This window comes from Haliotis rufescens, unplaced genomic scaffold, assembly GCF_023055435.1.
Source record: "Haliotis rufescens isolate VD_foot unplaced genomic scaffold, xgHalRufe1.0.p SCAF_114, whole genome shotgun sequence".
Lineage (NCBI taxonomy): Eukaryota > Metazoa > Mollusca > Gastropoda > Lepetellida > Haliotidae > Haliotis > Haliotis rufescens.
Window position 1 is genome coordinate 476,087 of NW_025963796.1, and position 12,644 is coordinate 488,730.

A 12,644-nucleotide genomic window follows, 5' to 3' on the forward strand; every position below is an offset into this window, starting at 1 on the left:
AAACCCAGGACAATATCCCAACCCCTTGGGGGCGAGGCTGTCGTTTTCGTGCGAGATAAATCCTTTATGATATCGGCAACCCTATGATCTAGTAAAGTAATAGATAAATATAATTGGTTTGAACATTTCAGGAACGATACATCGAGTCCTCAGCATAGAAATAAGCTACGTAACTACCGTCTTTTAAAAAAAATATCTTTGTCCCGGGCATTTTCTTGCAAAGCATTGTATCCTGGAAATATCTCTCTAGACAACGCTAGGGAAGCATCTCCCTTCATGCAGAGGCTGGTTGGCGCATTAGACACCCCTTTAGAGCACAGAACTTGTTATTTTTGTAACACAGTGGAAACAGAAGTTCATCTCCTTTCAGAGTGTAATTTCTATAAGGACCTAAGACACGCCATTATTTTATCTTCTTACAATTCTACAGAACGTAAATATTTTACATTAAATTGTTATCTGAAAAAAATCCTAAGCATATCAAATGTATTGCTTCTACCATAAGAAACATATTTGTAGATGATAATTAATCATATGATACTTGCATTGTGTATTGTTTTACATCATTTTATAACGAGTATATCATTGTGAATAGTATAATAATTTCATCGTACATAATGTTATAAATAAGTAGTGTCTCGTAAGCCAAGATGTGGCTGGATGTTAAACATATTTCATTGTGGTGTGAAATGTTTCAGCAAAGTGTGTTTAACTTGTGACACTTTAATAAACTATTTCTGTCTGTCTGTTGTGACGAATCACCAGGAAAGTTTCACATTGGGCTTAAATGTCGTCACAGTGGACAGCGTTGGTCTTTGATTGGCTGTCCCGTAAAACTCACTTATGAACAGAAAATAAATTGAGGCTGTAGAGTCGCGTGTCAGATCATTCGTACAAGCTCCGCCCACTCAGTGCGGTCGTTTCCTACCTCAAATACTCTTTCAACCGTAAGTGATAACCATATGATCTGTTTAGTTTGGAAAAGATCCTGAGTGGATAAGTGGATCAACAAACAAGATGCGAGTTGTGTCCTGGCATGTTTTAGGAATCTTGAAGACGTGCGCCGTTTGTGTGTGTCTGTTGTTTGCTTACATTGCCTGGCCTGGAGGATTGCAAAGGAGCAAGATTACCATTGATAACAGGAACTTCAACTCAAGGTAAACCAGGGAATCCTTACTATTACCCCAGGGTTGAAATATAAAGCTGCACATATCTCCGACATTCCATTTATTCCAAATTTAAAAATTCCAAAAATTCAATATAATTAAGCAACCCCTAAAAGCCCCCTCTTGGGTTGCACACACCACTTTCACCCTTTTCGGAATACACTAAATGGTCTGGCCAGGCCCGTGTGCGAAATACGCTACAGTCGGAAAGCGCACGTTAAATCTTCTATATCAGTCAGTCAGTCCGACATTTACACATGTAAAAATGTCACTCTTGAGTCCATTTAGGCATTTGATCGGTAGATTGTAGACAGGGACTAATTCTGTTACATTCATTCGTTTATATTTCGACAACACGAACACAGTGGCATTCAATTTGCCAAGGGCATGTAATATTGTTTACTTGAGGAAAACATTTTACTTTTATTTTTTACTATTTACATCACATACTTCCACTGTGGCTTCGTCCCTAGGGCACGCCAGAAACCTATGATTTTGGGTTCGAATCCCTGTTCGCCCCGATTATGTTTCTAGGTTTGTCAGCACCATACCCGTGCTCGTGGGTTTCGCCGAAGTGGTAAATGTCTGAGACCTACATCACTTCGGGCTTTCCTCCCACATTAAGCTGACACGCCGTGATATAACTGGAATACTGTTAAAAGCGGCGTTAAACCCAACACACTCATTCACTCCACTGTGGCCTGGTCATCAGACATAGCATTGCCCTATTGCTCAACTGGTACTGTTTGGTTGTTTTTTATTGATCATCTTCAAGTTACATCTGTTGTCATCAACAGAATATAACACTTGCTTCAATTTGAAATTTATGTGAATGCCTCGGGCAAACTAGAAAAATATTTCACAAGAGATATTAATTAATCTCAAGCTTTTTGGAGTTCATCTTAGCAGCAAATAGTCAATGGGGTCGGTACCAACTCATTGGCAACGCGTTGGAGTAAACAGGGCTTTTAGTCTTCCACGGGTCAGATCGTGTCGGCAAGATGATAATATTTGACTGTTTACTGCGAAATCGGCTCCGAACTGTCATTTTGACAAAAGTAGCATACCTAGCTTACATCCGATTAAAGCATCACATCCGACCATAACGTCTGAGTCCAGGTTTCATCTTGACAGTAGTGATTGATGGCCGTCAGCGTGTTTATCAATGTCAGATGGAACTTTGTGCACTGAAGCTTGTTTTGTAGCCTTCTGCATTCGGTGGTGGGAGCATATCGGTGAGGGGAGACACATCGAAGGAGCCCTTTAATAGTCAGTGTAGATGACAGAAAGTCACTTTTGTTTTTATTTAGCGGTATGCGGTTGAATGGCTTGGTTTGGACAGGAGTGGTAACTGCAAGTGAATGGTATGTGGGAAAAAGCATGCGGTTTGATGTGAAATTTCAAAGTATGCATCGCTATGAGTTGTAGACTGATGTCCGGCTATTTGGGACGCTATGATTCTGACATTGCATATGCATGGAAGGTATATATATATGTATCTATGAAAGTGTAATTTAATATAACGTTCCTTTGAAGTCAGAAATATTTCAGAGTTACCATGGTTGTGTGATGTGTGGTGAGCTCGAGGTGAGGTGAAATGGGGTTTAACGTCGCGTCCAAGATTACTGCACTTATATAGCGACGTGAATGTACGTGTGTGTGTGTGTGGCTGCTTGTACTAGTCCGGACTGATGCCGATTTATAGTGCTAGCTCACTGAGATACCATGCCGCAGTTTAACATGAATACCCCACTCAGACACAGTACACTGACTCCGAGCCGACCAGTCCTTGTTTTAGCCCCTTAATGCCGAGCGCCAGACAGGGTAACAACAAGTACCATCTTTTAACGTCTTTTGGTATGACGCGGTCGGGGATCGAACCCCGGACCTTCCGCTCTCCGGGCGGACGCTCTGCCACTAGACCACGGAGGCGGTCTTGTGTGATGTGTGTATGTATGTACCGTATGTTGGATTATTACGGAGCGACTTAGTGTTTTGTATGGTTTCAGCTTCAACCTGCTTCGTAAGCCATACTGATAGTATTTACCAACGCAACAATACGAATGTATGCCATATGTTTCACGTCGAATTTTGACTCTTTGGATACATCATGTCACAGAATAAAGAAGTGTATTAGAAAATGGCAGAATCGGATATTTATTGACTTAGAAATTGACAGTTATTGGTGACAATTTGGCATGAGTGGGTTATCCTAACGAAATTGTCCGCACTCACGTGTGCACGTCCTCGAGTTCCTTTAGACCCATGGACGTGACACCACTTCACACTTGCTTGATAAAGGTGTTAGGATATGATTTACACCGAAACGTCGCACTAATTGTAATAAAGAAGTTATACATCCATAGAACTTGTCTCACTTCATCACACCAACTTCTAAATGCCACTGTAAGGAGTTAAGCAACAAACCAACCAAAATCATTCCACAACAGGACATTACCACACTTCCTTCACCTTCTATTTCAACTGATCTGTTGCATGATGCTTGTATCACTGCTGTGTATCACTGATACTGACTTGTGAAAGGATAAGTGACTGTTTCAATCCGAGAAGACGTTCACACAGGACATGTGTTGACACTATCGTGATGAATCATGTTTTATGTTGCAAAATCCTTTTTTAAATAGCCAATGCCGCGGACGTTAATGTTACACGCAACTGGTCTTATTGAGTGATGGCGAAATGTGAGGACTGCAGCATGTGCACTGTAATCTGCAGTGGAAATGAGGCCATCTGAAATTACAAATTAGGATGGTTTTAGACTGCCTCTGACGCCAGCTGCTATGATGCAGTGTCCGGTGTGTTTTGATGATAACTGTAATGGATGTTTCTGAACCATTTCTGAGCAACTGATTGCTTGAAAAATACATGGTAGATTTCCATTAAGCATATATATTTCCTAAATAAATACTGTCAGAATTAAAAGAAAATATATGTCAGATGTAACTTGAATGTTGACATAAAAGTAACATTAAAAATCAGTTGTTTTAGTTTGAATGTTATTGCTTCTTCAATTATTTGTAAAGGCACGCATGTATACGAACTATAGATCAGTGGTAAGGGCCTGTCAAAGATGTATTTGTGCTGCGAATGTAGGCGTCTCTCCAATTTTATTACATTGAAGTCCATGGTAGTTTGATAACTATTTAAGATTAGAATGCTTGAATGCTTGTAATTGTCGTGGGACGTAACATTAAGGATGATAAATAAAAAGAGTTTGAAATATAGCTGCAAGCAGTGATGTTTGGCTTCGTGCTTTACTGAACTACAGTTGCGGATTGTGGTTTACATTCGTGGAAGTCCATGCACACTATCTCACCTGTGTTACACAGAGAACTAAAACAATGAACCCGAGTTCTTAATGGCCGTAGTTAAGAAAGCATTTCCTGCTGTCTTATAAGTCACTTCCGGTATCAGGAAGGATAAGTGCACTACTGTATCTGATTATTAAATGGTCTTTATGAGCAATGTGATATTTAGCTGGTCCGTTTTGAGTGAGAAAAAATTGTCAGTTTTGGCAATGCTCCAGTTTGGCATTTTATTGTGGTAACTCTATTTGTCTTCTTTGCATTTGAGGCTTCATAGCCCGCCAATACGACCACCGCCAGTATCAACAGCTGCAGCCGAGAACAGTGTAGAGGCGGTTATACACTACATGGACAATAATGCAATGTACCCGGCGCAGCCCCTTCCTAGGTGAGAGCTGCTATGGGGTTCTACAGTCAAAACATAACCACAGCATGACCCTCAGTGTTTCGGGGGACATAAATCAAGTTTTTCGAAGCACAATTTATTTTTTTACAGACATAAGACCATAAGGGCAAGAACCACAATTAGGTAAGGTACACTTTTGCGCTGTTTTGCATTCTGGTTTTCCTTTTGAGATAGAAACCCTAGTGAGTGAGTGAGTGAGTGAGTGAGTATGGTTTTACGCCGCTTTTAGCAATATTCCAGCAATATCACAATATCAATATTGATAAGTTTATTCAGTGACATTTATGGTCTTTACACTTACTTAAAAAATACCATGTCTCCTGAACATTTCCAAATATTGTTTATTGCGTCTTCTACTATTTTTCTAGGGTAGTTTCTTTCTAATAGTGACTACCTCAGTTCATCGAGTCTACATTGTGCACGATCTAAGTTAGATACTAGCACACAGATTCTATGTGCCTATGAGTAAGGGATACTGTTTTTAGTATGACTGGGGTGACAGGAATTGTAATTGAGGTATCGTTTGGAATATGTTGGAATATGACTGATGCAGCTGTGGACCCCATTTACACATTCCCATTGCTATTAGGGAAGCAGATACACAGTATCTTATTGGTGTGTATTGGCAAATGGGGTCACTGCACGACCTTGCTTTAGTGCCGAGAATACAACTTTCAGACATAACCGAATCAGCATGTTGACACGTGATTACCATAGTCGGTTTCTGCAGACGTTCCCAAGTGGCGTTATGCAAGAGGTTTCTCTGAAATCCGTCAACCATAGCCATAGAACACAGTTGCAGTTCACCAGGAAACAGGGCACAACATCACACCACAGACATCACAGGGTCGGTACTAATTCAAGAAATAACCAGCCTATTGGAGAAGGCTGTTGCGAGCACGTTCATCAGTATTCTCAGTAGATTGAAATGCTGTGAACGAGGCTTATTCCGAAATTTTCTTCTTTCACTACTTCTAAAATAGATTTCTATAGTCCGTTTCTTCTTGCGTTGATCATCAGCAGTATGTACACTGTATCTCACTAACACAGACAACTGACCTCGGTAGTCAACAGCGGATAAACATAATCGCAGTTCCCTGAAAATTATACACAGTAGTTGTTTATGAAATCCACAAACCTATACCACAGGTTTACCGACAATATATACTCTACGCTTCTTTCAGTGTCTTTACTGAACAAGTTTGAAGTGTCTTAATATCTCATTCTTTACCCAACAAATTGACATTTTCAGTCAGATCACAGTTTGGTGTATGTAGAACTTAGGAGTTTGTGAATGCATTTCAATATCGAACTGCATATTTAAATAATGAAGAGTGCCCAGTCTGACAGTTATTGGATGATCTGGCGAGGTACAATAAAGTAAAAATATGTTGTTATAGATAAATTCTGGTTCATTTTGTCTCTTCGTAGCCTTCAATGCGATGTGGCAACAATTAGGCATAACCATGGACAAGTCCAGTCTACAAACACACACGAAATCTAGGCGAAATTGACTCAGAATTAGCCGAGATATTAGTGTTTAGAGTTCTGCTATATGTCAAGTTTATGACAGGGGCCAAAGAATTCCCTTTTCAACACGCTGTCACTTTGTTGTCCTTGGCACTAGAGTCAAACGGATTGGTGTTCTGAGTTTGTCAGGACCCCAGGGACCTGTCACAATGCTAAGATGCTAAAATGCATGTCGAAATGCTTCAATCCAATATGGCTGCCAAACGGTGCGTTGTAGCTACCATGGTTCTGCAGTACAACATGATTGGCATCTGATTGCCCTGCCGCATGGCAAATCTGGAAGTCATTGGACAGTTGGTTTCGAAGATTATTGCTGCTGAACTTGAAACTTTGATGAGTTATCTGCCCTTAGCCATTGGGCCTATGGCCTTGGGTTTTCGCTGATATCTGCTTCACATTGGTGTCCATGTTGCTATTGATTTTGGAGCGATTCTTCCACTGGCGATTCTGGCGGAATAACAAATAATAATCCCATCAAGTACAATAGGTCTTCTGCCTTGCAGGTACGAAGCCCTAAATATTTCATCGATGCAATATGTTAGCCCAGACTGACAGAATGCCTCGCCGTTTTCTGACCTTGAAAATACCGTGGCAATATACCGTTTTTCATGGCGATTTCCCAGCTATCTTCTATCGTGACAATTCGTCTTTTAGTTGAAGACTCAACAAATGTTGATATTTTAAACAAATGATCACTACAAAATATGTGCCAGTTAAAAATATTTACTTGTAAACGGCTATTTTTGAATGAAGGTGCAACAGGGTAAAGCTTAAGCTTGGCTCCGTCTCTACACGTTTGTCGCAGCGCGCATAGATCCAAAAACAAGACCGGAAGCGACATGTTGGACCGTCGCTTAGATCATTTCAAAGGGAGAGTTATTTCCCTTTTGAACAAATAAGATCGCCCATTTATGCTACTGTACCATTTTGTATGGGCCTGACATGTGTTGCGATATTTGCAATTTGGTGCTACGGTACATTATTGATGGGTTTGTAAAATTAATGCTGATGACGTCTACGATGGTTGCAACTGCATGACTAATGGCCCTGAAGTAGACACCATGATACCCAACATTTTAACCATATTCCGTTTTTGGTAATCATATGGATTGCAAATGGCATGTGATGTAATTTGAGATGATGCTTAATATAGTATGATTATTGAATAAGAATGTAGCTATCTGATTGGCCAGTTACCATCTTGTAAAACCCGTTCAGGTCACTCGGTTGCCGCTTCACAATTAACCTCTGTTCACACACTAATGGTGGTCTCAAGATAGATGTTGTTGTCACATTCCGCTACTGTTACATAGTCCGGAACATCTTTCTTTTGTGGTTTAGTACCGTATTCGACGTAATAAGCGCTCCGCTCTAATAAGCAACCACGGCGATATTTGCTAATATATTGGCTCGTTAACAATCCCAATTAGCACCCTTTCCGATTGATCAATGTACACAATACTTCTTTATTCGCTAATAATACGCACTCGTGTGTTATATGCACCCTTAATTATGGGCAATTAAATTCTGGAAAAATATATCTCTCCTATATAAACATTTCAGGCTGTCAGCTGAAACAACGACATTTATCTTTCAACTCTGTTTTTTTTCGACAAAATAATATTCTAAAAAGAGCCCCTTATTTCTAATTTTGAGTGCGCCCTGGGCGCTTATTACGTCGAAAACGGTATTTGGGAACATAGCCATAAGGGTGTCCGTAGTGTGTTTCTGAATATGAATAAATTACCATCATATTATATTTTATTTATATTATATATGTACCGACAATCTATTTTAAGGCAAATAGACAAGTTCAGCACTGTTCAGTCAGATCGATGGACAGTGGTGACAACCATCTCCTACCCTACTCCAGACATCAAGTTCCTGGCAAACATACCCGGATGGAAGGTTGTTGTCGTCGGAGACACCAAGACGCCAGCAGACTGGAGGTAACGTCAGAGTCTATCTGTATTTCAGTGATATACACCTGGGAAAATGTAACTCACCCCCTGAGAACATGAATTATAACATGTCACCATTGATTTCACATGTTATAGAAATACTGATTATGACAGGAATGACGCTCCACTCTGAGGATGTCACCGTTCACATGTGAGAACATGACACGCATGTATTCCCCATAATGCCGGATGTTTAGGCATACAAATCTGGATGTTTAAACCCGCTGACAGGAATGACGCAGCTCACACGTCCCACTTTAATTCTGGAAACCCATTTGTCCAGAAACTCTCCATGCTGTGGCCAGTCTCTGTCAAAGGTATTTGCAAAATTGAACATGCCCCACTCTGAGGATGTCACCGTTCACATGTGAACAACATGTGTTCCCCATTGTGCCGGATGTTTAGACATTCAACTCTGGATGTTTAAACCCGCTGTCTTCCCTGAGAACATGGTACACAGAAAGGTATCAGAGTCCTTTGCCATACAGTAAACAATAGCTACTCAATTGGCATGCTGTGTATCGTAACAGGTTTGGGATCTAAGACGCTTGAGGAAAATTTTATTGATCAGATGAAGTTGGGTTCCTGATCCTTGTCACAGATGAACGACTGGGGGTTTGGATTCACAGGAATATGGCGTATACACCTAGGAACATCAGGCCAACTGTTGGGGGTGGTTCGGTAATGATTGTGGGTGTATCTCACATGGTTTCAAGGTGGACATGAGGGGGCAGGGTGGCCCAGTCGTCTTAGGCGCTGCGATTCGATGTGCAGAGTTGCGTCCCTTGGGTACGCCAGATTGTGGGTTGGAATCCCGGTTCGCCCCGATTATGTTTCTAGTATGTCAGCACCATACCCGTTCTCGTGGGTGTCACCAAAGTGCTAAACGTCTGAGACCTGCATCAATTCGGGCTTTCCTCCCACATTAAGCTGACACCACGTCGTGATATAACTGGAATACTGTTAAAAGCGGCGTTAAACCCAACTCACTCACTCACTCAAGGTGGATACCCTCACACGTAGTCAGTACATCTTAAATATCTTTAAACGAGTTAAAATTAATTAAACCTCCGTTTCGACAACCACCTCCCTGGCACAAAATCTCAGTACATGAATGATAAGACCCTTGAAGATCCGGAATAAAAATGGGTCTTCAGCAACCCATGCTGGCGTAAAAAGCAACTATGCTCATCGTAAGGAGCGACCAACGGGATCGGGTGGTCTGACTTGGTTGATGCACGGCATCGTATCCCAATTGCGTGGATCGATGTTCATGATGTCATCACTGGATTGTCTGGTCCAGACTCGATTATTTACAGACCTCCGTCATATAGCTGGAATATTGCTGAGTGCGGCGTTAAACAACAAAAAACAAACACACATGAATGATGACGCCAGACCACATCCGGGCAGTGTCAGCCTACGTCCAGAACAAGGCTATGATGGTTCTGCCTTGACGTACCATGAGTCTTGATCTGGATCCTCTGGGTCCTTGGGCATCATGTACAGAATCAGTGTGGATTGGAAGCAGCTTTGCATTAGGAGTGGCAGCAGTTTCCCCTTCAGCAGATCCGTAACTAACAGGGATACTGCCCATGGTGTCAACTGAACCTTTACACTTCAGGTGTCATTTAGGAAGCCAAAGTGACATTTATATCCAGAAGCAGCCACCTGTAGTTGGCTTATAAACCCTGCAGCAACATAGGGACATTGTTGTGGTCTGAAAGCACCTCTGGTTATGTTACAATATTTCAAATCTAACCGATGCTGGCAATGGAGGCTATTTCTTGTCAGAGGCTTTTTCTTTCAGACCGCCTTCGTTTGTTTAGCGGTAGAGCGTTCACCCGTAGAGTGAAAGGTCGTAGGCTCGATCCCCGCCGCGTCATACCAAAAAGACATTAAAGTATGGTACTTGTTGTTACCCTGCTTGGCGCTCGAATTAAGGGGCTAAAATTCTAAAATTGCCACATTCAATGATGAATAAACGCTTCCCGATTTCTTTGAAGGTAACAATGAAACAATGAATGTATCCTAATGATTCTTCTCAACGTTACTCTGTTTCAGGAACCAAAACTGTGTATTTTTAAGTTTAGAGGATCAGCGTGGGCTTGGCTTTGACACAGAGTCACTTCTGCCTGAGGAGAGCTATGCAAGAAAGACGATGGGATATCTGTTTGCAATAGCTCATGGCGCAAAGGTAATTTATGAAACTGATGATGACAATCGTCCCCTTGATCTACTGAAAACTTTCAAACTAGATCCAACAATGTGGGGAATCTTGTACAGAGGGGAAAAACTCTTTAATCCCTACCGCCATTTTGGACAGCCGACATTGTGGCCAAGAGGATATCCGCTTGGTTCTGTAGGAGAATCACCAACAACAGAATATCTACTAAATCACTGGAAAACGCCATCTATTCAGCAGGGTTTGGTCAACAGAGATCCAGATATGGATGCCATTTTCAGACTGACCCGGAAACAAACCCGTTCTCAGCTGAATGTGACCTTTGATGGAAGAGCTCCACCAGCAATTGTTCCAGCTGGCGTTTTTGCTCCCTTTAATTCCCAGAATACCCTTTTCTTGTATGATGCATTATGGGCACTCCTAATTCCATCAACCACGACATTCCGAGTGTGTGATATTTGGAGAGGCTACTGGGCTCAGAGACTCTTGTGGGAGATGGGAGGAAATGTAGGGTTCTTCCCACCAAATGCTGTCCAGAGGAGGAACTCTCATTCCTACCTCAGTGATGCACAGGAAGAGAAGGATCTCTATTTCCAGACAGAACGCCTTGTTGATTTCCTTACCAAATGGAAATGTGGAGCAAATAGAACATTTTTTGCTTGTATGACTAAATTATCGACTGATATGGTACATGAGAACTTTTGGAAGGAAAGGGATGCAAGTCTGACATCTCTTTGGATCAAGGACCTTGTGGCACTTGGCTACAAGGAACCAAAAAGAATTCCGTTTGGTTCTCTAAAATACGCTGCTCAATATATAACAGTAGAGAAATTGCAAACACAAACTCGTATGACGGATCAACAGATCAATGTCAAATTCTGGGCGGCTGGGCAAACACCACCCCAGATATATTCCCAAGCTACGCAGTCACCTGCGGTTGTGTCGCATGCTGCTCAAATAGCTTCCTATTGCAGCGGTGAATCGTTTATAGCATCTAAACTGACAGATATCATTACATATCCAAATATTTTGTTAATTGTAGTGTTCAACTTTCCCCACTATGAGAATCTCCAGTTTCTGGAGACAATGTACAGCATGCACTTTCCTCACATCATTTATTGTGGAGCCAACAAAGATCAATTTGACACTCACGCTAAGCTCCTTCTCCTTGTTTTGTATGGTTTCAGCTTCAACCTGCTTCGTAAGCCATACCGATAGTATTTACCAACGCAACAATACGAATGTATGCCATATGTTTCGAATTTTGACTCTTTGGATACATCATGTCACAGAATAAAGCAGTGTATTAGAAAATGGCAGAATCGGATATTTATTGACTTAGAAATTGACAGTTATTGGTGACAATTTGGCATGAGTGGGTTATCCTAACGAAATTGTCCGCACTCACGTGTGCACGTCCTCGAGTTCCTTTAGACCCATGGACGTGACATCACTTCACACTTGCTTGATAAAGGTGTTAGGATATGATTTACACCGAAACGTCGCACTAATTGTAATAAAGAAGTTATACATCCATAGAACTTGTCTCACTTCATCACACCAACTTCTAAATGCCACTGTAAGGAGTTAAGCAACAAACCAACCAAAATCATTCCACAACAGGACATTACCACACTTCCTTCACCTTCTATTTCAACTGATCTGTTGCATGATGCTTGTATCACTGCTGTGTATCACTGATACTGACTTGTGAAAGGATAAGTGACTGTTTCAATCCGAGAAGACGTTCACACAGGACATGTGTTGACACTATCGTGATGAATCATGTTTTATGTTGCAAAATCCTTTTTTAAATAGCCAATGCTGCAGACGTTAATGTTACACGCAACTGGTCTTATTGAGTGATGGCGAAATGTGAGGACTGCAGCATGTGCACTGTAATCTGCAGTGGAAATGAGGCCATCTGAAATTACAAATTAGGATGGTTTTAGACTGCCTCTAACGCCAGCTGCTATGATGCAGTGTCCGGTGTGTTTTGATGATAACTGTAATGGATGTTTCTGAACCATTTCTGAGCAACTGATTGCTTGAAAAATACATGGTAGATTT

The 12,644-nt window shown here is 41.4% G+C and overlaps 1 protein-coding gene across 1 annotated transcript; it reads left to right on the plus strand.

The window, feature by feature from the left end:
- The first annotated feature begins 913 nt into the window (after positions 1 to 913).
- Positions 914 to 11,792, plus strand: LOC125378162 (probable glycosyltransferase STELLO1). Its single transcript, XM_048393105.1, has 3 exons — positions 914 to 1,157; positions 8,228 to 8,377; positions 10,454 to 11,792. The coding sequence occupies exons 1-3, from the start codon at positions 1,018 to 1,020 to the stop codon at positions 11,790 to 11,792; spliced, it is 1,629 nt and encodes a 542-aa protein (XP_048249062.1). The 5' UTR covers positions 914 to 1,017.
- Positions 11,793 to 12,644: the final 852 nt, after the last annotated feature.

Bases quoted from the DNA above. Each gene is read 5' to 3' on its own strand.
- LOC125378162 (XM_048393105.1), top strand. From the start codon at position 1,018: ATGCGAGTTGTGTCCTGGCATGTTTTAGGAATCTTGAAGACGTGCGCC. The intron at 1,158-8,227 runs GTAAACCAGGGA...ATCTATTTTAAG, and splicing joins AACAGGAACTTCAACTCAAG to GCAAATAGACAAGTTCAGCA. The intron at 8,378-10,453 runs GTAACGTCAGAG...ACTCTGTTTCAG, and splicing joins AAGACGCCAGCAGACTGGAG to GAACCAAAACTGTGTATTTT.